This window comes from Cydia pomonella, chromosome 21 (genome assembly GCF_033807575.1).
Source record: "Cydia pomonella isolate Wapato2018A chromosome 21, ilCydPomo1, whole genome shotgun sequence".
Taxonomy (NCBI): domain Eukaryota; kingdom Metazoa; phylum Arthropoda; class Insecta; order Lepidoptera; family Tortricidae; genus Cydia; species Cydia pomonella.
The window spans coordinates 4,816,134-4,844,131 of record NC_084723.1 but is presented as its reverse complement, the minus strand read 5'-3'; the positions used below and the strand labels follow the sequence as shown (position 1 = coordinate 4,844,131).

The 27,998-nt window shown below is 37.6% G+C and overlaps 1 protein-coding gene across 2 annotated transcripts in view; it reads right to left on the bottom strand.

Moving 5' to 3' along the window:
* The window catches only part of LOC133529674 (uncharacterized), a 98,501-nt gene that overhangs the window by 3,142 nt on the left and 67,361 nt on the right, over positions 1–27,998 (bottom strand). Inside the window, exons 3-9 of one of the 2 annotated variants that reach the window (XM_061867444.1) lie at positions 18,650–19,316; positions 16,357–16,476; positions 13,017–13,218; positions 10,152–10,242; positions 9,535–9,634; positions 6,868–7,033; positions 326–533 (exon numbers count right to left, since the gene is read on the bottom strand). In XM_061867444.1, coding sequence (XP_061723428.1) covers positions 326–533; positions 6,868–7,033; positions 9,535–9,634; positions 10,152–10,242; positions 13,017–13,218; positions 16,357–16,476; positions 18,650–19,247 — 1,485 coding nt within the window. In that variant the 5' untranslated portion in view covers positions 19,248–19,316. Of the gene's footprint in view, positions 1–325; positions 534–6,867; positions 7,034–9,534; positions 9,635–10,151; positions 10,243–13,016; positions 13,219–16,356; positions 16,477–18,649; positions 19,543–27,998 lie in introns of those variants that run through there. The other variant, XM_061867445.1, reaches the window with a different exon arrangement.

The window sequence follows — 27,998 nt, the reverse complement described above, 5'->3', positions numbered from 1 at the left end:
GGGGTACCGCTCAATAGGACTTTATTTAGCAGACCAATTGTTGATGTAGCGGAAACAGGGATTCTAGTGGGGCGTAGCGGAACTTAGCGGAATGTCTTGGGAGCAGAGAGCGACTAATAAAATAGACCTTACTTACTTTTTTTTCAACGTGAAGGGGGCGTCGCCTCATTATATGATAAGAGAGCGGAGAGATAAATCAATTCGGACCGTAGAGTTTCTGGTCTTTGACCTCAGAAAATCCAAAATTAAATTTTTTACTTTTTTTACATGCAGAAGGGGGCCTCGCCCCATTGGTAGGGACATCTTGAATATTCAATCAACTTACCTAGTTCTTGAGTTTCCTGGCCGTGACGAGCTTATTGATATCGTGATAGGCGGCGATCATCGTGTGCTGCGGTGTGTTGGCCGAGCAGCCGGGATGCGCGCGCGCACAATCTGCGCCTTCTTGCCCGCGCCGCGCCGCGCGCATGTAGCGGAAGAAGCGGAGAATTTCTGGGTTGTCAGACACGGGGCGACGGAGCTCGTTTAGTTCTCTGAAAAGGTAATTAAGTAATACTATTTAACTGCACGAAACAAGTATATATGTAGGTTGGGTTTTTAGACATAAACCATACCCAGAAGCGAACTTACTACATGTAATTATCTATTACCAATAAAGAACAAGTATGAGTATGAGTATAAATTATAAGTACTCCTGTGAGGGATTTGTTCGAAATAATCTTATTCCTGTAGCCTAGCCTTATTCAAAGCTATGTAAATTTACTTTTAGCATTTATGTTTTTTCTCATCGGCAAATGCTAAAGATGCAAATTGTTTATCGACGAACTTCAATAAAATAATAAATTTTATTTTATGGATAACAGATGCGAACTAATGAGAGGTATGGGCATTGTGAATGTCATCTCGCTTTGTGTGGTACAGCCAGTGGATGTCATTCCAGATCTAGAGCAGAGCCCAACTGGGGAAGTACCTCCACCTTACAGAAAACAGCAGCCAAATAACACTAGACCCTACTCATAGTGTTGTGTTCCTGCCGGTGAGTAAGGTTGCCAGAGCTCAACGAGGGGTGGGAGGGGGTTAGGGTCGGCAACGCGCATGTAACTCCTCTGGAGTTGCAGGCGTACATAGGCTACGGAGACTGCTTACCATCAGGCGGGCCGTATGCTTGTTTGCCACCGACGTAGTATATAAAAAAAAAAACTAATGCGGGATAAAATGTTGCGTGATTTAATTATTTCTAGATAAAACAATTGTGACTAGTTAGGACTCCTGAACAGTTCTGTTGATCAATTTTTCTAGATATATATGATATATCTATTTCAATTAGATAAATAGAAAGGTACATCTTGTTCTGTACTGGGACTAGACGAAAACTACGAATACGGATTTCAATTTAAGATTAAATAAGAATACCGGTAGGGATGGTTACGCTCAATCATCAATCATAATGCCTCACTCTCTCATTTTGCAGACTTGATAGAAGAATGACACGCGAAATTAATTTTTCATCACACTTGCTCGAAAAAGTTCTATTTTCATGCAGGTGTACTGAAGGGCAAAGGCCTATTTTGTTCCCGCGGGAGTTATGGATTGTGAAAAAAAAAGCTATAAATCCCTAGGGAGTAAGTAAGTAAGTAAATATTCTTTATTGCACCAACAATTATACAAAGCAGAATATGCAGGGAATATGTGTTATATTATGCAGGGAGCTTTATTTTTAAATTATGTCTCTTATTCATACAAACCAAGTAGCATAAATGAGTTTTACTTTTATAATACTGACGTTTATAATTTAATATTTTTGTTTATGTTTAAAATTATTCTATGTGATTAATTTAACAGACGTTTTGAATATTTTTACATAATTTTTAATCATTGCTGCTGAATGCCGAGAAGGTCTGTGCCTTTGATGCCTAACCTGTCAAGAAATTACAAAATGGCGGACGAATGTTTGATATGTCACCGTATTTAAGAATTATTTCGCTTAAAAGTTAGTTTTTTCTTCGCAAGTGTGATGTGTGTGTGTGATTGTGTGTAACTCCGGGGTAATATTGCAAACTCGGGTCTTTAATTCCCTCTTATCCAATATTTCACTTACCCCCCTCGTTGCACAACGTATTAAGCAGAAGCGTCTGCAAACGATACCACAAAGCTTAGAAATAAATTAACAAGTAGAAAAATTAACTATCTCGTGTGAGGCTCGAACTCGCGACTGTATTTGATATTTATTGAAATACAATTTTACAGCATTAGAGCTGAGGGGCACCAATGCGCTGTAAATAAGTAGTAATAAAGCTATAAGCTAGGTAATAAAAATATACGATAAATATGAGAATAATTAATAAGCTACCTATGTTGATTCACAGAAACGTATAAAATATTTTTAAAAGTTTATGATTTTTGTCGTCAAACAGGTCGCAGTCGGTGCAAAAAAAAGTTGGAACATTAGTCCATCGCTCTGCCAACTGAGCTACCGAGACTTCTCTGGATGGTAGCGAATATTTCCACCATATCACTAATATGTGACTTGATTAATGTTTTTAATGACAGATGATACAAGGCTGGCGATCGAAGGTCCGCTGGCTTACCACGCGATTAGCAGATTATCGATTCGTGTTTTATTCCTGGTTTGTAGATTTAGGTTTACGAGTAGCAAACAACATAAAACTACACGTGTATTGCTGTATGCTGCTTTACGTTGTTTGCTAAATAACTACACGTGCATCGAAGATCGCAAGGGACCATCCCCACGAGTCCTCAATAATAGCATACCTACACGGAGCACATGTTTGTACTGTAAGTAAATGTTCTTAAAATAACAACCATGAGGCTTATATTAAATTGTAACAACAGGTTATAAAATTGATCTCAATTTATTCTTCTAGAAACGTTACTTAGACCGCGCGCCAGGAGCATATATCGTCGCTCTTGGTGAGAATAATGAGCTTTTTAAAAAAAACTTTTTATAGCTCGGATAGAGAATTTAATTTTTTAGCTTAAATAATAAACTTTGAAATATTTTATATCTTGACGCAAGAATTTTATTGTTTCCTTATATAGGAAACACAAGAGTATTTACTTGGCTGGAGAACTATTTTTTTTCTGTGTGTTTATAGTTTGTCAGCCGGTGTATCGCGGTGGAAAGACCGTCAGTTGATGAGATGAGCATTTGAATTAAAAAAAAATCAGTCATCGCCTCCCGATTGATATTGTGTCAGATGATAGTTTAGATGCTATTTTAAATTTAAAAAAAAACCGTCAGCCGGTTGTATCGCTGTGGAAGAGCTGGGCATATGAACATGAAAAAAATAAGCGCCTTACCACTTATGTCCGCAAAGTATGCGTAATGCGTAATCAGTTTATTGAAATTCCTGATTGAATGCTACATGCAAAGTTTCATGTTTTTCTTCTCACTATCATAAAAAGTTAAAAACCGCTTATTTTTTACATGTTCATGCGACCAGCGGACGTTCTTTCCACCGCAAACGGCTGACGGTTTTTTTTAAATTCATAATAGCATCTAAACCAGTATTGCGACTAATTGTGTATAAAGATGTTGTTAGGTGACTTTGCCGACTCAAAGATGCAAACATCGTTGCTATGCGAGTCATGTGCCCCTTTTGCCTTTATAGCGAGTCAATAACACCTGAAACTTTCGAAATCTAACTTCAGAAAGTCGATTTATCCCGACCAAAAGTATTTCCCTCGAGATAAAAGTATATTTTGCGTTCAGGACTTCAGCGTATGCTTGGAAATTGTGGAATAACTAAAGTGCAGTCGAAAGCGCGGGGAATAACATTATAGTATTCCGTGGTGCAATTTCGTGGTGTAAGACAAAGATAGTTTATTTTCCAAGTAGGCATATTGCTATGAACTTATGAACGTCAAATAAAGTTACAAGTGGTAAGCCGGTGTATAGTGGTATGTATATATAGGATTTTATATATACATACCACTATACCTTATGGCAATACGCCTTATGGCAAAGAAGTCGTCGGTTCTAGCCTCGGCGAACATGCCCGATGCGCTGCAGTGTTTAGGCCGCCTCAACAGCATTCTAAGGACGTTGTTGTATTGCACACGCAGTGTAGTATTATAAGCCTTCTGTGTGAATCTCACCCACAGGCTGCACATGTATAATATTGTTTTTTTTTTACTAACGTTTTTAAAATAATTAGCAAGATAATACGAAACAAAATAAACATAATGTAGTTATTTGACATTTGACAAGATATATTACGGCTTACCACAGATACAGTTTATTTTAATCTCTATGGTGGCTTAAATCTATCAGTAGGGCTTCACAGACTTTGCAATAAATCGCACGCGGTTTTCCATCCTCTGCCGACTAAGTATTTCAGTGCATTCAATTGACCTATCATTTTGGCAAACCGCGAGTTCTCAGTTCGGGGCGAACTAGTTTATTATATTGAGAATTAGGCATTTAATAATTTAATTAATATGCCGTGAGGCCGCGACAGTTCTATGTAACACGTAGGGTATTATGAGACTTTATAAATGTAAAAAAAAAATTTTTTTATTGATATAAGAACATACGTTTATAGATTTTGGAATATTCTTAAGTACAAATGTTTATATTAATACTATACGTACCTACAGAGTAAACACCACATATTTCTGAGCATAACTTAATCACGCTTTTGAGTTCTACCCTATTCAAATCGACAGCGTCTAGGCAACCGATACGGGGTCTAGACGTCTAATTATTGCTCACAAGAGACCTATTTGCTTGTATACTGCTTTACTTAAGAGGAAATATTATAAATTTAGTGGTTATTTTTCCATACAAATGTTCTCGACATTTTTCTCTGGATTTTGGCCCTAGATGTTTTTTTTTACTTGAGTTCAATATTATCGGTACCTAGGTCTGTACCATTTGCTTTTTTTGATATTTTTTGTTTTTATAAGAACTAGGTTACTTGAAAAAGCATTAAAACGGCCAAATAAATGCACCGTAAACATACGCCAAGCATACAAAATCGGCAACAATAAAGGCAAAAGTGGAAACGGTCAGTCACAGATAATTTCTTTCTTATTCCATTCTCAAAATTTTGTTACGATTGGTTAACTTTTAGAGGACGAAAATATCGAGAACGAAACCTCGATGCAGTTGTCCTTATACTAATTTTAGCCGCCCCGTCAGCGCGACGGAGATATTTATAGGGACCGTGCGTGTTAGAGGGTCTGCCATCTTGTGGCCTGAATCGGAACAATAAACATGTACATTTACATGTCACGTGTTTTCTTGTGCATAGTAGGTTCTGCCATCTTGTGGGCCACATCGGAACAATAAACATCACATTTACGCCTCGCGCCAAAAATCTGACGGCTCCTGTGCTGCCTCCTACAGTTCATGCACGCTCCCTATCTAAAAATCTCAAATCTGAAAAGGGGCTCAGCTGGTATTTCCTCTTAATACCCTTGACGTAAATATTGCCGTATACGCTCTTACATCTTGGAATTATTAATTGGAATTATTAATGTTTAAATGTTATATTATTGATGGACTTAGAAAGGATTTGGAATGTCTAGGAATTATAGTTAACTATTTCGGTTGTGTTATTGCTGAAACTTAAAGGAAACCAATTAGCTGTTCACGACATTATTCTAACTTCAAGTCTAGACTGTGCCCGTAGACTTTACACTTTATTTAATCAGCCAAGTCCTTCCCATCACAGAACAAAGGTGTTCCGGACATTTGGGAGCCGTGCGTGGAGCTGAAGAACACATAGATAGCCTTTTGATGCTTTAATGAAATGTAAGGGGTACACCGAGTGGATGCTGCCGTTGCCCGCGTGTCATGGGACGCACGCAGAGGCAGTACCCGTCTGTGTAAGCTTGTCAGGACTATTGCGAGTTTATGGAATCAAAAATGAACTGTTAGGTGAAAGTTATTTCACGTTTATGGTTTTTACGATACTTATATATTTTTATTCATTACTGGTACCAGATTTCAGAGAGTCTATATATTCAAGTAGGTATTATGAATGCCGAAACCGACTTGCCACCGACTGCCGCCCGGCGGGCGGCGCTAAGGCATGCAATATAGAACTTTCTCCATACAGTATTGAAATCAGATATTGCTCCTTAATACCGGAATTTAATTACCCTTTTGTTAGACTTTTTTGTGTTTATTATATCATATTTTTTGTTCGTTGGCATTTGCGTTTCATAAAATACACAGAACTATTGTTTTCAAAATAGTCACAATACCTAAAAAAAGAGATTTAACGTTACCATTCACAACAATCGCAGTTTTAGTCGTAATTTCTTTTTTTTAACACCTAAAACGAACCCAGATAATTCAAAGCCCCACGTCCTCTTGAATTCCGGTATTGTAATAGGCAAAGATCATTTGAAATAGAGGTGTATTGTCATAGAAAACTATGTAGACACGTAAATTTACTGCCATCTTTCGAGACATGATTACAACTTTTAGAATGCCATTTGACTTTGATCCTTATTATTTCACTGATATGTATTAAATTTGTTAAATATCACAAAGTGGCACCATCTTACCGGGCAATACCTAAAAGTTATGGCGCCATCGCTAGAAAAGATGCCCTTTAGATGACCTTTGGCCTTTGATCTATTAGATAGCGCCACTTGTTGAAATTTGACAAATTGAACACATATCTGTGAAAGAATAATGATGAAAGTCAGATGGCGTTCTAAAAGTTTTAATTATGTGTCAAAAGATGGTAGTAAATTTACGTCGTTACGAAGTTTTCTTTGACAATACACCTCTATTTCAAATTCTCTTTGTAATAGGTATCATGAAAATTGAATCCGGTTTTCTACTATGCCAAAAATGAAAATATAGAAAAAAAAAATGATATATCTTACCTGCTCAACTGAGCGGACACGAGGTTACTATACGGGGCGTATTTGGCCGGGCTGGCGTACATGAGGCAGATCAGCTGTTCCCGACATGATTCTAACTTCACGTCGCTGAGGGTCTGCCCGCCGACCTGTGCGCCCGTGTCCATTGTGTTCTCCGAGGGGGCTAAACCTGGAACAATTTATACGTATTTAGCTTTTCGTTACATGGATAAGAAGCTCATCATTCGGCTCTATAAGAGCCTTATTGAAAATTGCCTTCCAAACTAGGAATCCATATTTTCGAAAAGACATTAATCTTGTAGAAAGAGTCCAAAAAAGAGCAACAAAACTGGTAACATCTCTTCGCAACCGACCATACAAAGATAGGTAAAGGACTTGGGCATGCCAACTAACTATATTTAAGGAAACTGTAGGTCTATAAGTCTATTACCCTATATTGTAACAATTTATCAATATAAGAGACTGTTTGTTTCTAAATAAAGAAAAAAAAAAAATTACAACCTTCGAGCAGGGAACGAACGCGGTGACTAGTGTAGTAAAAACATTTAAGTCTAGTGAAACGTACTAAATACTTACAGGACACTACAATGTACCCGCATTTTATAAATGAACTAAACACAAGTGCAGGACATAAATGTGCACGTATCAGCTATAAGCTGCCTGTGCATTCATATAGAATAATAATTATTGAACGGTTTCCAACAGGCCAATACTGATCTGACATCATGGCATATGATTCTTATAACATGGATCTGACATCAGTCCAATATGAAATGGTTCTAATTGGTTCTAATCTGCTTTAGAGGACCTGCTGAATTGCACATTATGTCAACCTTCAACCAAAAGTCACCTTTGATAATAGCAGATCAGTATCAGAATGTATCCTATTGAAATGAGATCTAATAACTACCTACTAAATTTCGAATCCAAAAACGCCACTTATGACACTGATAGATCAGTATTATTAGAATGCGATTTAATATACTAGGAGCCCAAGTCACATGCATAGCCTAGTTCGGGATCCACTTGCATTAATTTATTTATCTAAACTTATTGCCTTAAGGCATTCTCTATCAGCCAGTGATTCATGTGTCGGGAAAATTGTTTTCTATTTGTCAATATATTATTTTTATTATTATTTATTTATAACTTAATCTCGAATTGGCCTGCTAGCTTAGTCGGTTAGTAGTGACCCTGCCTACGAAGCAGGTCCCGGATTCGAATCCCGATAAGGGCATTTGATTGTGTGTTTATCACGTATATTTGTTTCTGAGTTATGTATCTAAGTACTTGTTTATCTACTTATGTATATTGTCACTTAGTTGTTGTTGTTGTTTTGACAACAAAACATAGAAGCAGAGCGTGAATCTCACGACCTAAACGCGTAAGCACCATAAATTTTACGGCGCTTACAACGTTTTGGTCGCGTGGTACGAGTTGCGATTGCGAAGTTTTCGTTGTTTGGTATGGATTCTCTATAGCATTATTATTTTTGCTAGAATTCTTCAATGCCATTTTTTTTATTTCGCAGAAAATAATTGAATTTGTTTTGCATCATTATTCTCATCTTATTTATTTACTCTTAAGTTCCTACAATAAAGACATTTTCCGGAATTTGAGCTCATCAAAAGGCCCAAAACCGTAGAATGTATCACATAATTCATTAATTCATTATTAGCGAGATTGCCGTTTCCCTGTGTTTATTAGGGCGCGGAACGAAATGTCGTCAAATAATAACGTTTGATTGTAAGTAAATGAGATTATTTGACGCCATATTATTTTAACGAAGTCTTCAAACGTGTGTTATTTGTAATGTGATTGGCGCGTGGAACGAAAACGGAAATTATGGTGGTAGCCTGCTTTATATTTTGCAAATAAATTGGATATTATTTTAGATTACGATAGCTTTTGTTAATAATTTATAAGTATTCAGATATTACCAACGTAAAATCATATCTTAATTTGATGTAATAATGTTTCAAACTGTACCTAAAAACGCCGATTATATTGAATTTGTCCATTTTTGCTTTTATTATGATAAAAAACTTTATATTCGAGAATCCAAGAGGACCTTAATAATGAATTTGAGGTCTAAATGAAAAATAAACGTCCGCTATCTTGTAATTCTGCACTTTTGCTTTGATCAAAATGAAAGTTGATATCTGAGGATCCGCGAAGACCTTCAGTATGATTCTGAGGTCAAATTTGGTAAAAACGCCCGCCATCCTGATCAAAGCAAAAATGCAGAAATCCAATTATATATGTATACGTGTTTCTTAAAAATGATTCAATTAAAGTTTGGATAAATTAAGATTTCCATTGCCGACTATTAAGCATATTTATAATTATTATTAACTATATATCTAAAGAAGTTCTAATAAACCAAACTCAATGACTTTTTATTGCTGCCACATTCGGTGCCACAAAATCCTCAACGTAAGTTTGGTTTTATCTTAACATCAAATTGAAGTTTTGCAGAAACGTTAAAAATTATTTATATGATAGAAACTACATTGTTTACTATATAAGCTAAACTAAATTTGAACCTATAGTGCGTATTTTCAAATAAAAAATATTATATTGATTATGAAAAAGTGAAAACGAAACAAACATTGATATTGTGAATTTAAATGATAGCTTGTAGAAAGTTCTAGGGTTTTCCAAACCTACCTAGTCTAGCGAAGATTCCATCCAGCCGGGATAGCAGAGGGGAGTAAAACGGATCGTAGTTACTCAGGATCATAGAAGAAGCAGGAATCTTCTGGAATACCTGCAAAATAACACAATTTCGTGAGAAACAAAAGTTAACAAAATCTTAGCGTTTTGTCCAGGTATTTTACCATGTCTCACCACATATGAGATATACTTGTCTTTATGGTCTCAGTCAGGAAGCACCTCGGCGTCCTACAGGGCAGAAGCAATTTGCCCCCCAACATTCTCGTAACAACATGTCGCAACTTCGAAATATGTTTGCCGAATTTTCATTTGACCGCACGCGTTTATTTTCAAAAACGACTATATTTTCCAAAGTTTTGAAAAAGGCATCTTGTAGAATGAAAATTTCGGGATTTTAATAATCGGCTCTTAAGTAAAGATATCGGAGATAAGTTAGGTAACCCTGCACATGAATAGTCCACAACTAGTTACTTTCTTTTTTGGAAAATATGTACAATTAATTGAATTTTCGTACCATTTCTTACTTTATCACAGTGACAATCAATATGAAGGTCACTAAGGACCTGTACAAAATGGTACTGAAATAAAATTCCTTAAGCGTACGTACGAACCTTGTAATTGTTCGTAGCTGACGCTAATTGGTTCTTGTAGTAGCCATTTTTGGTAGGCAAGTACGTTACTTTATGCCCTCCAGCGCCGAATCTGAAAATAAAATATTTTAGTACTTATTCTCTTACTAGAGGAGTTATGTTCAGTCATTCGGAAATTCAGTTGAAGTTCAGTTGAAAGTGTCCATTATGTAAGTTAACCACTTGTGATAAGTGTATGTCTATCCAGTGGTTCTGCTGTCCTCTAGTGTTTTCATCTACAGAACACATTTATGAACCAATTCTTGTAAAATGTTGTATGTTCAATAATTATATGGTTTTTTTTCTTGGAGATCTAATAAAACCAAGAAATATTTCAAAATATTCATAGTTCAGTCACCTCTCTGGGAGACAGATCGCAATTGAACTTTATTATTTATTGAACTCATAGAATGTCTGTTTGAATAAATGATAAATCTTAGATTCGCAGAAATTCACTTGCTTTGCGTCAGTGTGAGATAAGAAATTATTCTTTGAATGGCATGAAAATCGGAATGAATTTTTGATGAATGAAATTAATTTTTTTGAGTGTTTTATTATTTTAACCGCATTCAAAAGTCGGATGTAAAATGGTTTCGAATATACAAAAGCCAATGTACCAGCAAGTCTTGCCCCCACTTGTCCCTTATCAGGCAAAGACAGATCATCGCCTAAATCATTTATATCCCACAATTGTGTCCCTAGAGGCTCTGACCCAAATCCTGAATGAATGCGCCCGGCTGATTGCCACGTAGATCAAAGCCCCGAAGCTGGCAAACTGTCCGTAATTACGTAAGGTGTGTTGGGGTTATTTCGGTGTTATATTAAAGGAAAAAATGGAAAAGTTACGCTTCCGGCAGGACTTGACCCGCAAACTCCGCAATCCGTGCGTTGCTCTTGACCAATAGAGCTACAGAAGCCTACCAAGTTGTGATGCAATTTTTTTTAATTATTTTTTTTAAATATAAAATTTGAAGTATCGCTCGCAAACGTAACTGCTTGTTAAAAAAAAATGGTTATTTCGTTTTGGTGCGAGATGATAGTAAGTAATAAACACTTTATTATGGACAAAAATGGCAGACTTATACCTATGAGGGATCCCTTCCGGATTCTCGACTTCAAGGCCAATTTTGTAATGACAAAGTATATTCCCATGATAATATTATGACGTATATAGTGGAATTGCACATTTTTTTATTAAAGTTAGTGCAGTCATATTAGATGGTCTCACAGTAAAATAATTTAAAAAAGCCCTTCCTATTTGTAATTGTACATAGTTTACCAAAACGCCTATGATAAATTATTATTACACAAATTATAAGGCTGAATCTTCATGTCAATTAAATTAAAAGTGAGCAGGATTAATAAAACGTCTTAGCTAAATAAATAGATGTATAACTTAAAACATATTATGATAAAGATAATAAAAAACATATCTTGTTAAGAAATAACGTTAAGGTACTATATCATAAACAGTTTGCCGTCAAATAGCAGATCGCTTTATATTCCCTCTGCCTTATAAAGACTAAAAAAACTGTTCCAATAGAAAACCTAGAAAAAGTAATATTATTTGCCGAAATATAGGTAAGAGATGGCAGTTTTTTTATTCACTATTTCGGGATTGGCCTCATAGTCAATTTTGTTCAGTATGACCTACATAGTCACCCCTCGTATTATGGTTAGATAAAACATCCTGGACTACTTTTACTATGCTAACGACTGGAGCGAATGGCATCAGGAGATTAGATAAACATGACGTCTAACGTTGCCTGTCAGTCAGTGACGCTTAATGCAGGCTTAACCTTTCGTATGCGCCTGTCAAAAATTTGCCATTTATTTAGCGACCATGACATCTTCATGTTTAAGTTGAATTTGGTTGTATATATATGGAGCAGATCTGCTCCTAAGCATACTAAAGGTTAAGTTAGGAGATTTTTTTTTTCATTTTTATTCAGAAATTAGCCCTTTACGAAATAATCCTAAGACACTATATATAAAAGGTTTCCCGAGCAATTTGGACGCGTGAATTATAATGTGTGAGTGTTAAGTAGTGAGTGTGTTTAAAGATAAATATTAAGATACTTATACATATTTCTTCGCAAAAATTTTGTATAGATCATATAAGTTAACATCAACAACATTTTTATTCTATCCATCAATCTTAGCCTGAATTTTATTTTTTTTACGTATAAGGCTACGTGCCTAAACAGACAACATTCAAAACATTATTAATATTAATGCGGGGTTGCGAAATGCATCGCAGCCATAGTGTATATTTTAATTCTTAAAATATATTTTATAATTTGTATGCTACTTTTTAGTACATTATGATGCAAGTACGAAAAATAGGAAATTCGCCGTGTTTTAAATCGACACGAGTTGCGAATTACCTATACGCACATGTATCGTACAACATTTTACAGTACATATGGCCCTTTAGATTTTCGACTTAGTTATGTAATGTGCTAATTATCGCACTAGTGCGGTAAAGTAGCACCATATGTACTGTAAAAGGTACTTATCTATGGGCCCATAGTTGCCTGAAAATAAAGACTTTTTCATTTCATTTCATTTCATTCATTAAATATAAGTGATAGGCTTTGTATAACAGTGCCGTCCAAAATGTGCATGCGTAGCAAGAAAAAATAACACTGAGCAAAATCTAACCTAAAATTAGAAATTAAAAAACCAAAAACTATATTTTTGATTCACTTAATATACAGTCAGACTAAGTTAGCATGGCATCATTCATGTCACATTTCTACGAAAATATGACATTTATAATGACACTGGCATTCTTATTAAAACATCATTCGAAATTTAAAAACTAATGTTGAAATATTGAATTACCTGGACATATCAACATTGGACAAATCGTTGACATCAGCCGGATCTATGTTGACATACATGCCGTCCTGCGGGTAAGCGTATGCGCCGGTCGGATCTGTCTCATAAGCCATGAAGTCCTTCTGATCGTTGCTGTACGATGTCTGGTCGTCGACCGCTGGGGGGTTGGACGCTTGGCTGGAGGATGCAGAGAGTTGGGAGATTCCTGGAATATTTATCTATTTTTTAAACTTTATTGCACTTAAGAAAACTTTAGGTACGGCGACGTCTGAAAATATAGATACGGCTGGTAAAGTGCCAAAAGTATGGATACACTAAGGTGTATCCATACGCTACACACGCTTACTTACACGCTTATTTTTGGCACTTTTTCCGTATCCATATTTTCAAACGTGACTGTTACGCAAGGCGAACTTAATCAACGTTTAACAGTTAATACCTACTATTACGAAAAAAATGAAATTATTTGATGAATTGCTGCGAATGCAGAGGACTCTGGACTGATTCCAGCCCTGGAAACTGTAGGCAGGTCAGTATTTCTTTCATATAATCGTATATGATATTTGTTTCAGTTCAACAGTCAACCTTAGAGCAAAGCCAAAAAGAATTTAGTAGATTTGAAAATTATAAATAATCATAATTTAAAAGAGGAGGAAGAAGAGGAAGAGGATTCAGGATTCTCAGTCAGGAATAAGGATTGAAGGGAAGGAGGAGGAATTTTCAGTGGAAAGTCTAAAATACCAGAAATTCAAAACTAGTGGAGCTCGCCGCCTAAGAGGAGAAAGGTTTGGGGTGGAAGCCGTTATCAAAGCCACAGCGGCGTACCTACGGCGGCGGGTAATCTCTTTGTCAATTTTCTTGGTAAAATGAGTAACAGGATTATTTGTTATTGAGGTGTTGTAGGCTTTTGAGTGCCATGTCGAAAAATGATCTATTGTGGCGGCCCTTTAAAGTTCATTACTAATGCCCGTAGAATCCAGAAAATTCCAAATTCTTTGGGTCGTAATATTCTGTACGTCATACCTCATAGGGTTGCAAACGTGCCGCCCTAAGTTGATACTTCTTTTTGACATTAGTGGTCCACAGAAACAGAGAATGTGTATTTCAATCTTCTCTGACTTCTGGCAGGGCCTGCATGACCAGTGAACCTGCATAAGTGACGGGACAACTAAACATCAAATCACGATTGATATAGTAAAACCATCCAACTATAGTCCAGTATTACAACCAACTACAACGATGGTCGACAAGTTCAATACGTGATTAGGTATATGTACCAATGTTCTTTTTAGTTTTATCTTAACAGTTTTTAATGATTAACAGTTAGTTTCACTAGACTTATATCGACCACGACATTAACCGCGATTACATTTTATTATTCGAGCTCCCGGTATTTCGACGTAGCCGACGCGCACGAATGCGGATAGACTTAGACACAACTTTAACACTTACTCGCTATCTTCAGTTACCCGTCAGCAAGATGCATGTAAATGCATCGAAATATCGGGAGCTCAAAAATAATACATAAGGTAATCATGATACGTCTAGGTTTTAACTTAGTTTTTTTCCACAATTTTTCTTTCATTTACAAACATAATATGTCACAAAACTACGACATTAAAATAAATGTCACATCTGAACGAAGATATTCAAGTTAATGTTGGACCAAAGTTAGGATCTTTTGGAGCATAGGTGGATGAGCAAGGACATGAGGAGGGAACATCACCCGCATCAATGCAGTAGTAAGATTGCTACAGTCGACATCCGAATGTACCCTATTTGCCACCAGCGGGCCAATTTTAGAATTTTGAGCACTCGATTTCGTCACTCAAAAATTTGTGGAAAACGGCGAAATGCTGTTTTTGAAATACGTGCGATAGAAAATGGGAAACTAGTGGTATTAACCACTCGTGACGTTTTCAATTCTATTAGTAGAATTTAAATGCTTTGTAGCGGAGATTTAGTTAAAGGGAGAGTACGAAATCGAGCGATCGAAATTAAAAAAAATCGGCGTCCAATTCCCTTCTACTCAAAATATAAGTTATAATTAAGATAGAAATCTTGTAGGTTCTATCATGGCTTGTTCACTGTTGTTTTAGCCTTTTGGAAATTTTATTCACTTGGGATGGACGGTAGATAGCAATTGTACTAAGTTTCTTAACAGATTCAATTTAGCTGAGTTACCCTATTTGAATTGAACAAATTGGTTTAATTATATTTTACTTCAAGAAGTTTTAATTGGATGGCTTCACACTTAGTCTGTATATTTATTTCTTGCTTAAGCCAGATGGATCATTATTATAGAGTTAAAACGATTCCAGGTTGTGGTCTACGAATTTAACTGCCAGAGTATTGTATATATATATAGGTGAGAAAGGGTATTTACCGCAATACGAACTGGCTACTGACAAGGAAAGGTACCCAACTGTCCGGTTCCGATTTGATTTATATTTATATATGTTATAGAGTATTCTAAAATAACAGACACGTATTTTTTTTAGCTGCCCAAACTCAACCTATTGGGAGAAATTGTCCTCCAAAGTACTAAAAAATGACTAAATCTTCTAACTCCTATAGAAAGTGATGCTCAAGCAACTTGATAGTTAATGGCTGGTTTGAGTATATGTTTGAGAGCAGGAAAAAATAATGAGCACGTGTTTTGTTATATCGGCTGAAACTCATTTCTTCCTACAAAAATCGACTTTCGAAGTTTTATAATATCTTATCGCTAAAGTTACACATAAAGACGGGTGTTTTATTAGGAAAACATGAGTTTAAGGAGATATAACAAAACACGTGTACATTATTTTTTCCTGTTCTCAAACATATACTCAAATAAGCCATTAACTAGCAAATTGCTTGAGCATCACTTTCTATAGGACTTAGAAGATTTAGTAACTTTTTAATACTTTGGAGGACAATTTCTCCCAATAGGTTGAGTTTGGGCAGCTAAAAAAAATACGTGTCCGTTATTTTAGACTACTCTATAACATATGTAAATATAAATCAAATCGGAACCGGACAGTTGGGTACCTTTCCTTGTGAGTTCATACTGCCATCTCTTTCACTCTTAGTTGGTCTTAACAAGGGTAAAGAATAGCATTATGATCTCAGTTGCTAGTAATCTTTTGGTATTGGTTGGTATGGTAAAGATAGCAATCGTTATCTCTTGCATGATTATAGGAACGTCCACGTTAGGTAATAAAATAACTTTTGCGACAGCAGCAATGCAACCGGCCGTATTGTCGCGGTGAAATAACATCAGTTAAAACGTACAGCCTGAATCCGAACAATACCTTATTGCCACCGATCAGCCGAGCTACCTAACAAAAGCAAACCTTACCTTTTCCAAGTATCTTCCCGAAGCTCCCTAGTATGCTGGGTAGAAACATGGCCAGCAGCATTCCCTTGAACAGCTGCGCGCCGAAGAGCAGGGGCACGAACAACTTCTTCAGGCCAAAGGCTGGAATATTATATACATTATTAAAGGTTGGAACATTATATACATTATTAAAGGCTGGAACATTATATACATTATTAAAGGCTGGAACATTATAAACATATAAACCAAGACGACAATTCGAACTTAATCTTGTTTTAATTTCTTACCAGGTTTGAGGTTACCCTCTGGTTTATTTTATAAAGATCTTATTTCATGCAGGTGTACTGAAGAACAAAGGCTTATATTGTTCCTGCGGGAGTTATGGATTGTGAAAAAAAGCTGTAACTCCCTACGAAGTTCTAGTTTTTATTTTATATCTTACAAATTCATACGAATTAACTGGGTATTAATGAGTTTTAATTTTAAAATTGTAACGTTTATAATTTAGTAGTTTTGTTAATGATTAAAAATATTTAATTTGATTAATTTAATAGCCATTTAAAATAATTTAACAAAATTTCAACTGTGGCTGAACGTCGGAGAGGTATGTGCCATAGATGCGTAAACTGTCAAAACATGACAATATGGTGGACGAATGTTTGAAATGTCACCTCCGTCACGTCACCGAAATGTCACGTCCTTTGTAAATGTATTTAAGAATTATTTCAAAAATTAATAATAAAAATAATTTTTAAAAATTGCAAAGCTCCCTTAAAATATTCTCGGTATTTTTGTGCACGTTTTTTGCCAAATATTTTTACAGTATCAGTTTATATCACACGTGAAATAGACGTCAATGAGTGACGTAAATATTAAATAAAACAGTCCCCAGCAGTTAATGACGTTGACTAATAATCCCTTATCTGAACGGAATAGAAAGTTCTCGAATTTTCTCATGAAATTTTCCAGAAATTCTCGTTCTTTAAGTTCTGCAACTTGCATATTGTTGGCAATGACAACAGCGCAATTTATGTATGAAATTGACAATAACAATGCCCGTTTTGACAGTAACACTCGTATTTATTAGAAGTAGGTATAAGTACAACCCGAAGTACAACGACGCGTTAGAATTAAGGCCCATGAATAAAGGGAAACTGGGGCCCTGTAAATTTGTCACTTGCATAAATAGTAGGATTTACTCCGGGGAAATACCGGTACCGAAAGTACCGGAATTTCCCGGTATTTAGAGCCTAGCAAAGCACCGGGATTCGCGCGTAATTTCACTAACAAATAAAACAAATATTACATTAAATTATACCTATATTATTCAGTAGTACCTCACTAGTAACGCAATGGTGTGGCTAATTGACCCATTGACTACGTCCAAAAGAGAGGTATGGGCATTGTGAATGTCATCTCGCTTTGTGTGGTAGGGCACAGCGCAGCGGATGCCATTCCAGATCTAGAGCAGAGCCCAACTAAGGTAGTACCTCCACCTTACAGAAAACCGCAGCCAAATAACACTCTAGACCCTACTCATAGTGTTGTGTTCCTGCCGGTGAGTAAGGTTGCCAGAGCTCAATGAGGGGGGGAGGGGGTTAGGGTCGGCAATGCGCATGTAACTTCTCTGGAGTTTCAGGCGTACATAGGCTACGGAGACTGCTCACCATCAGGCGGGCCGTATGCTTGTTTGCCACCGACGAAGTATATAAAAAAAAACTTGATAGACGGAAAGCTATTCCCGGAAAATTGTTATAAATGTATAGACTGAAGAAACCTATCTAGTTATATATTTAGACTACTTGACGCCCACGCCAGGGAGACTGTAAGTGACACTAAATGTAAATAACTACCTATAAATTAGTACAGGGTGTTAAAGGCGTGGGTGTTTGAGACTTGACCAACAGGAGAAACTAAATCAATTTGAGGTGAGCCGAGGTATGTAATTGAGATAAATTTCTTAATTAAGAGCCGTGAAGTAATATCGAAAGGCATACTATGTAAACATTGTTCTTACATAAAAAAAACTTTTGACGACCTGTCTGGCCTAGTGGGTAGTGACACTGCCTATGAAGCCGATGGTCCCGGGTTCAAATCCTGGTAAGGGCATTTATTTGTGTGATGAGCACGGATATTTGTTCCTGAGTCATGAGTGTTTTATATGTATTTAAGTATTTATAAATATTTATATATTATATATATATATCGCTGTCTAAGACCCACAACACAAGCCTTATTGACCTTACAATGTTCTATAATATTTATTAAGTATTTATTTTAAAAAGAATATTCTACAATTCTTATTTATACTTACATCGGAACGTGATGAATCTGGCAGCTTTTGGTAGATTTATTGAAATAATATGAGTTTCTACAAAATTCTTTATCTTTTGCAGTAATCTATACTCATACGTATATGTACTGAAGAGCGCTCTCGACTCAGCTTCGTCTTCCAACTTTCTTGAATCTCTTTTCTTGACAGATTTGATTTCCACTCCATCTATTATTACAAATCTATCCATGCTCAAGGCATCATCTACTATCCTTTCTAATTCATTCTCTAATTGCTTTTCAGTTCTATTCACAAGCAGTAACTTTTCTGTGAACTCTCCAACAGTCTCTATCATATTGTCAATAAAATTCTCTGACTCTTCATTTGACTCTAAATTTTTATTTTCAAATTTATTACTACTTTGACAACTATGGCATTGTTTAGATTCTACTTTATTATCTAGACTTTCTATTCTTTTGGTTAAGTTTTCTATTTGACTTGTTTCATTACTAAGAACTGTCTGACAATTGTTTTGTAGTATAAGCAGGAATATATAAGTTACGACTAAAAGGCCTCTCTCCGCGAACCTCCATTCTGATCGGCTAAGCCTTTTCTGGTCTGTTCCGAGTAAGAGATCCATTGTTTTGGGGATCTCTATCAAACTTCATTACCGATGATATTGAAGTTTTTTAGTTGAGGTCATTGAAATCTGAAACAAAGAAAATATTGCATCAATAAAAATACAGATCAACACATATGATGCTATTGAAATGAAATATTTATTAAATTAAAAAACCATACACATATCATTATGTGATAAGACCATTCAAAAGATTCAGGCATTAGGCTTAAAAATAATTTAAGCGGCGATATTATGACCTTTACGTCGCAATAAAATGAGCAATTTTGTGCGAAGTGCATGCCCGCAAGAAAGGTTTGAAGGGTTTAGTTTTCCCTGAAGGTAACTAGTTAGATAAACATAGTAAAAAATATAAGTACATAGTTTTCTCCGCTTTCCAGTAAATATAGTTTCCATTGAACCCATTATTTATAATTATTTCCGCAATAATTAAATTGCAGTAATAATTATGAATATGAAGTAATACAGAAGAAAGACTAAATAATTGTGAGAAAAACTATATTACATGACATGATTATGCCTTCCCACCGATTGTTCGAGCAAATTGCCGTGCAAAGGAAAAAAAAGGGGTATCAGAGTCTTGAGATCTTGCGCACTCCAGTCGTTTTTCTGCATACGGCAGTAAGTTATGGGGAAACTAACTGGTCTGATTTAATAGAAAACAGAAGTTTGTCTATAATGTGCCCTACATTTATCGGATGAACAATGATCTTTGGGAATTATTTAAACGGATGTAGGGTATGTTGATCACGCTAAGTTTAATAAACTATTCATTTTAAAGAGATGTCAATGTTCCGTTAATATATCTATTGTTATGTATTTATTCTAGAGAAAAATAGGTTCATACAATAATAAAATAATTAAGTCATACTGCGGGCTTACCACGGATACATCATATAACACGCGTGGAATGACATTAATCGTAAAAATTTAATTTTTTTCTAAGTAACATGTTTAGGGGCGATAACAAGAATATCACGTCGATAATGTACTAAGTTATCGACGATCATTCGATACTTGGTTATAATTTAAGATTTTTGAGTAAGAAATCTTTAAGAATAATATTGGATGGGAACTAGACAATTAAAATATCTTCTTCGATATCTTGTAAAGGTTTAATTAATACAATTTGCTGATTCATCTGAACGAAACCTTTTCGTTGAACAGTGAAATTATTCAATCGATTTAATCTGACCTACTTCAAACCAGATACCAAAGTTTTCAAATAAAACTTCTAAATCAGTCGGATAAAGTACCCAAACTATTATCATGTAACCGCAAAACCTCGTTATCAGGTTAAACCTTCCAGAACGTATGTAAGTGGATGTAACGATGTTACTATTCTCTTTTCAAATCCTTTGACTCGAAGTGGACCCAAATTTGTCTAGGAAAACTTAAGTATAAGTAAAAAACTTAAGTAAGTCACCTGTTGTATGTAGTTGTGGCGTGTTCGAATAGACAATACATGTTTAAAAGACACACACAAACAAAATAAATGTCTATTCGAACACGTCACAACTACATACAACAGGTGACTTACTTAAGTTTTTTACCTATAGATTATTTTTAGGAACATTTTTATCTGACGTTTGATGTAAAGAATTGGTGACACATGTATTTTTACGACAATAAATTTGCTATCGGTTGTTCCTAGATAAGTTTGAAATTGTGTTGTTGGTTTTCTCTAAAGATAAATAATACAATTAGCACTTCGTCCCGAAAATAGACCTCGAGATTTACAAGTAATGTCTTCTTAAAGTCAGAAAAGAAAAAAAGTGTGATTTTATATTCTGGGATTTTATTATTTTAGCAAGCATTAACAATTTTAAATTTATTCTTAAAAATAATATTCATTTTTGAATAAATTCTTATGCACAAAATCTAGAATAAAGTTTTAGAAAAGTATCTAACCTAACGCCTCAACCGAAAAAGACTCCCTTTTCTTTTTATTTCATCTCATGTTACAAAAATTACAATGGACGTTATGAAAAGGCTAACTCTTAATAGGTATTTACATTACCTAAATATGTCATGAATCACGTACGGTACGTAATGTCCCAACTGACAAAGGCAGGCCAAATCGGACCACGCAGCCCAAAAAGTTTTATTAAATTTGCTAGTATAGTGTTCGTAGAGGTTGGCCCAAAAATACGTTAGATAATAGTCGGATATTACATACCTAGGGCAAATTTATATCTGTTTTGATTTACTGGCCGAGGTGTGTATACTATTTTTACAGTACATATGGTGCTACTTTCCTGCACCCGTGAGGGAATGAGCACTTGCCATGAGCAAATTAGAAAATTGTCACAAATGAATGAATGAATGAATGATCTTTCCGGCCGATTTCGACCATGGCGACCACTTCGACTCCTAGTTAGCTCGGCGCTCATGCGCCCGAAGATGGCTGACATAGCCGATCTTTGAGGTGAACCCCCGCGCACATTGAGGGCACGTGAGGACACCAGCTAGGTAGTGGTAGTGAATGGACGCAGGCTGGCGCGTTTTCAGCTCGTCGCGTTTAGCGTCGAGGTCAGCTTTACGTTGCTCCTCGAAATCGCGCACATTGCCCTGCACCAGCCTGCGCCACTCAGGACGATGTGCTGCCAAACCTTCCCACCGAGAGGCGTCAATGTTGCATCTTTTCATGTGTCTTTTCTGAACATCTTTGTATCGGAGGAGTTGTCCGCCAACTTTCCGCTTACCCTCCTCTAGTTCAGAATAAAAGATGCGCTTCGCCACTCTCTCCTCCGGCATACGCGATACGTGACCGCACCACCGAAGCTGTCGACGCATTATGTAAGCCTCTATTCCACCGACCTTGGCTCGTCGCAGAACTTCGGTATTCCGTACTCGATCAGACCATCTGATGTTCATGATCTTACGCAAGCATATGAGGTGGAACCTGTCTAAGGTACGAATGTGATGACGGTACACGCACCACGTCTCGGAAGAGTATAAAAGGTTTGGCAGCACGATCGCCATGTACACTGAAATTTTGGTGGCCAGTCTTAAATCGTGCGAGCAGAAGACCTTCGAAACTAGTTTCCCAAACGCTGCAGCTGCCGCACCGATCCTGCTGCTGATCTCAGCGTCAAGGTCACAGTTCGATGTTATAGTGCTCCCCAGATACCGGAATTTGTTGACCTGCTTCAGCACGTCCTCACCAAGCTGTACAGCTAGAGTCTCGTGACCATATGAGTCCAAAGACATCACCTCCGTCTTTTTGACACTAATTTTGAGGCCGTACTTGCAGCAGGCTTGGTGAAAAACAGACATCAGCTGTTGCAGGCCATCTGGGGATTCTGCCAGAAAGCACAGATCGTCAGCATACATGATCTCTGTGATCAATGTATGTGACACTTTCGTTCGCGCCCTAAATCTGGCCAAGTTAAAAACACTGCCATCGGTACGGAAGCGTATGCGGACACCTTCGGATACTGTTTGTAAGACTTCCTTGACTACAACTGCAAAGTATAAAGCGAACAGTGTAGGGGCTAGAACACACCCTTGTTTCACCCCACAGGTAACGGGAAAGAAATCTGACTGCTCACCGTCTACAGCGACGCAGCATTGCATGTCGTCATGCAGGAGTCTCAGAAGTCCTACAAACTTCTCCGTGCATCCCAGCTTCTTGAGTACCAACCAAAGGGCTTCGCGAGGCACACTGTCAAACGCTTTCTCCAGGTCAACAAAACAGAGGTACAACTGACGGCCTTGTTCCCTGCTTTTTTCTTGCAGCTGACGTACGCTGAAGATAGCTTCGCAGGTGCCTCTGTCAGGTCGGAAGCCAAATTGGGTTTCAGGCAGGATTTTTTCTGACACATTCGTTAGGCGATTTAGCAGTGTTCTGGCAAAGACCTTCCCAGATGCTGTCAAAAGCGAAATACCGCGGTAAGAGTTGCAATCAGATCGGTCACCTTTGTTTTTATAAAGAGCCTGTATGCGAGACACTTTAAAACTATCCGGGACTCGCTCTTCCTCCCACATACGAACAAACAACTCCCAAATAAATGAATGCAACTCCTCGCCGCCATATTTTAATAGCTCTCCCGGTATAAGGTCTATGCCAACTGCTCGCTTGTTCTTCTGCTGTCTGATGGCTGTGACAACCTCGTCACGTGTCAGGGGCTCATCCAGCTCGATGGCTACGGGGAGTTGGGGCATTAAACTGATGTATGATAGATCAGCTGATCGATCTACGTTGAGCAAAGAGTTGAAATGTTCTGCCCAACGCTGCAGTACGTCCTCTTTGCTAGTCATCAAACTGTTACCATCTACAGCCCGCAGAGGCACTTTCGCTCTGAAAGACATACCAATCAATTTCCGCACCTCGTAATAGAACTCCCCAAGCTGGTTGGTGTCAGCGAGCCACTGTATCTGACATGCTTTGTCACGCCACCATCTGTCCTTAATTTGTCGAGACAGCCTACGCATTTCCTGGTCACTCGCTTTGACTGCTGCCTCGCTTCTACCCTGTCGACTCTGTCGTCTTAAGAGGTCTCGGTGTGTGGCACATGCTGCCTGGAGAACTTCATCATTATCGTCGAACCAATCTTCGTTACGACGGTCTTTATTACCTAAGGTAACAGAAGCGGCTTCCATCAGATGAGTAGACAGTTTTCCCCAAACAGCACCAACATCATCCCTAACATTAATTGGCAGAAGTCTCTCGGACAGGACTTTGCGATATTCTTCCACCACCTGGTGATCTTTCAGCCTGTCCACGTTCAAAGACGCCGGCTTTTTCACTATAGATCTACGCGGGCGACGTAGACGGAGTCGCAGCCTAGTGACAATGAGCCGGTGGTCAGTCCAGCAGTGCGCACCACGCATTACTCGGGTGAATTGCACCTGACTGAAGTCTCTTTGCCGTACGATGGCATAATCTATCATATGCCAGTGTTTGGATCTTGGGTGCATCCAGGTGGTTTTGTACTTAGCGGCAAGCCTGAACATTGAGTTCGATATTGCCAGCTCATATTGAGCACAAAAACTGAGTAGCAACTGACCATTGCTGTTCATATTGCCGACTCCGTGCCTACCTAGAACTCCAGGCCATGCCTCATAGTCTCGTCCAACTCTGGCATTGAAATCGCCTAGCAATAGGACCTGCTCTCTGGCGTCTATGCCATCTAGGCATTGAGACATTTGGTCGTAAAATTGGTCCTTCATGTCATCAGACTTGTCTAGCGTTGGAGCGTAGACACTGATGACATTCAGGAAATTGTCCTTATCCAGATGAAGGCGCAATGTGGTCACGCGGTCTGAGATGTGTACAGGGTACTCCTCCAGTCGCTTCACTAGCTGGGTCTTGATGGCAAATCCTACACCTGAACGCCGAGGTTCGGAGGCAGCGGTACCCTTCCAGAAGAATGTGTAGCCACCACCATCTTCCACTAGCTCTCCTTCGTCGGCAAGGTGCGTTTCACTGAGAGCAGCCACATCCACGTTATAACGACGAAGTTCTCGAGCTACTATGGCGGTTTTGCGTTCAGGGCAGGCGTTACCATCTCGATCAATGAGCGTTCTGACGTTCCACGCGCCGAATGTCATCATAGCTATTTTCATGCTGTTAATTTTGTTGCGACGACCACGAATTGAGTTGATGCGATGGCAGCCGCGGTTACTACCATCTTTCAAGTAGGGACGAGCATTTGTTTAGGGCACCTTTTCTAGCCCTCTCCCCGGCTGAGCGAGGAAAGCAGTGCCTCCCTAAATAGGGCTGCTTTGTCACCCTAGGTGCTGCCGAATCCATACTGTCGCCCCAGATTTGCAGTACGAAAGCGACCACGGCGTGTACTCACACCCCTAGGACCGCCTGTGTGCAGGAGTCAGACGGAAACTATATACGGTAAATTGTATACTCAAAATACAAATCAACACTTTAGCAAATAGTAAGACTTCTATTAATCATTTCTGGTGTTACTCAAGGGATTTAAGTAAATTATGGATAGTTTGATATCGAAGCCGAATCTGACATTAATTCAGTTAGCGAGCAATTTGACTGCCGTTTGACAGCAAGGAAATAGATAAATCATTAAAGGAAATATATCATATAACTGATGGTTTTGATAAATTAACGCCAGTCACTATTAGTATATTACGATACGAGTGCGAAAAGTAGGAAATAAGAAAAAACTTGCAAATTACCTATTCGCACGTGTATCGTACAACGTTTTACAGTACCACTAACAAAATTTTAAAGTGGTAATTACCGCACTATAATTATGTAATGTAAGAATTCTTTTCTCCAATATGCTCGGAAATGTTCACCTTATTGTAGCAAAAATAGTACGGGAAGTTCTTCGTTATGGTCAAACTCAAATTAAAAATAATCGAAACCATTATTGTCGTCGTCGCGCAATGCTAATTTATTCAAATCAATTTATAATATTAAATATCATTTCCATATAATTACTTACAGAATACCAAGCAATAATAAAAGCGGCCAAGTGCGAGTCGGACTCGCCCATGAAGGGTTCCGTACCATTTATGACGTACTACTTACTAGATCTCGTTCAAACCAATTTTTGGTGGAAGTTTGCATGGTAATGTATATCATATATTTTTTTAGATTTTTCATTCTGTTATTATAGAAGTTACAGGGGGGGGGGGACACATTTTTTCACTTTGGAAGTGTCTCTCGCGCAAACTATTCTGTTTAGAAAAAAATGATATTAGGAACCTACATATCATTTTTGAAGACCTAGCCATAGATACCCCACACGTATGGGTTTGATGAAAAAAAATTTTTTTTTTAATTTGATGACATATAAAAAAAAACTACTCACTAGATCTCGTTCAAACCAATTTTCGGTGGAAGTTTGCATGGCAATGTATATCATACATTTTTTTTAAGATTCTCATTCTGTTATTTTAGAAGTTAGGGGGGGACACACACATTTTATATATTATTATATATATATTCATATATCAACATTGATTAAGTAGGTAATGTAAAAAGATGGTATACTCGTAGCAGTTGTAAATGCCTTATTTTCAAACAAATCGCGGGATAATCAAGGACTGGGTTACTGTGATTAAATATATTTTCAGTAGTTATTTATTGAATAAAGCTATCGGGATTGATGGTTTAATTAAGACTCTTTCTCTATCACAAAACAACGCAGAAGTAGTTATTCACGTAATCGATAACATTTATAAACTGAGTATTTAGTATATTTTTGTTTTCCCATCACGGAACAGTGGTGTTCCGGACATTTAAAATAAATGTAATTTGTACGTAAGCTGCAGATAACTGACCTCCTGCAGAGAAACTTGTTTGCAGGGGGTCAGTCATCTCTGCAGCTTACTGTATAACGAGCAGTTGCCTGCCCTTGGACGCACGCAGAGAATTCACCCGCCAGGATGTAAGAACTATTGAGAGATGGACTAAATTCTGGGCTTTGTAATATAAAACCGGAGGCAGGGGGCCTAATAAAATTATTTATTTCCGGCAGAGGCTCAAGGGTAACACCGGTTTGAGGAATGGGGGTAGGAAGGTGTCACTGGACTTTGAACATATTGCCAACTGGACACCTACGTTTCCACATCTACTCAATAACGCAGCTCCACTCCACTTTGGACAGCCGGCTAAGGCAGATAATCCTGTAACACCCATCCACCTTTCGGATGACAGAACTCCACAGAAGCACTCGGGTACGTGGGATCGTTACTCTCCAACAGCTCGCCACAAGCTGCCCTACGTTGACTGGTTGCACTGGTAAAACCAGGGGGCGATGGGGTCATCACATACCTGCGTCCATATTTCGGTTATTATTGTTTCATTTGGTCAATGACATTAACTTATTTGCGCCAAGCTGAAAAAGATGATAGATGATGATGATTTATTTAATCGTATGGCGATATAGTCACATAGGCATAATTATACATATACAGTATTATTTGTAATGCAACATCTAAGTTTTGCAACCATTGCACAGCATCGGGCGTCAAGTCTAATAGATCATCCGGGCTACCCGAGTATGCGCGGAGTGGGCACCGCAGGATGATGTGCTCCATAGTCTGGTCCTCGATGCCGCAGTCGCATAGCGCGGAGTCTCTCCAACCCCACTTATGCCGGAAGAAGTTGCTTCGTCCGTGCCCGGTTCTTAAGCGGTTTAAGCGACACCATAGTTTCCTAGGAAGGTCGGTCCCCTTGTTCATGATAGTCGGGTCGATGATGATGATGATGATCGCGAATAATATTTTATTTTTGTGATTTAATATTTTAATACAAAACGAATACTATTAAAATAAAATTATAATTCATACATTGTTTTTATTTGTGCAAATAAATAAAGTGCCGTATGAGACCAAATTTTATTAATAATAATTCCCAAAATACTTCAATAAACTGTAAAACATGAACGCCCTGAAAGCATACTGTAAACTGGGGTTACTTTGATTCACGAGGTAACATTGAACATTAAGGTTTCAGGAATACCTACACAGCTGATTTTTGAATGCTAGCTTAAAAAAATTATAATGTGATTGGCAACAGCGTTCACAAACGAATTTGTTACAGTACATCATGATGATAATCACTATTATCCCAGGAATCAAAGTAACCCCAATTTACCGGTACCCAGTAAAGATCCGCAGGCTCTTTTTCTGTTTTATCGGGGCACAATCTTTTGCCTACTTATACTTAACTGCCATTTAAGGCCCAGTAAGTTCGTGTTCTTTGAATGAGTCTAAGCGTAAGCGAGGTGGAATTACGTGCCCGGGAACGCGGATACCATATTT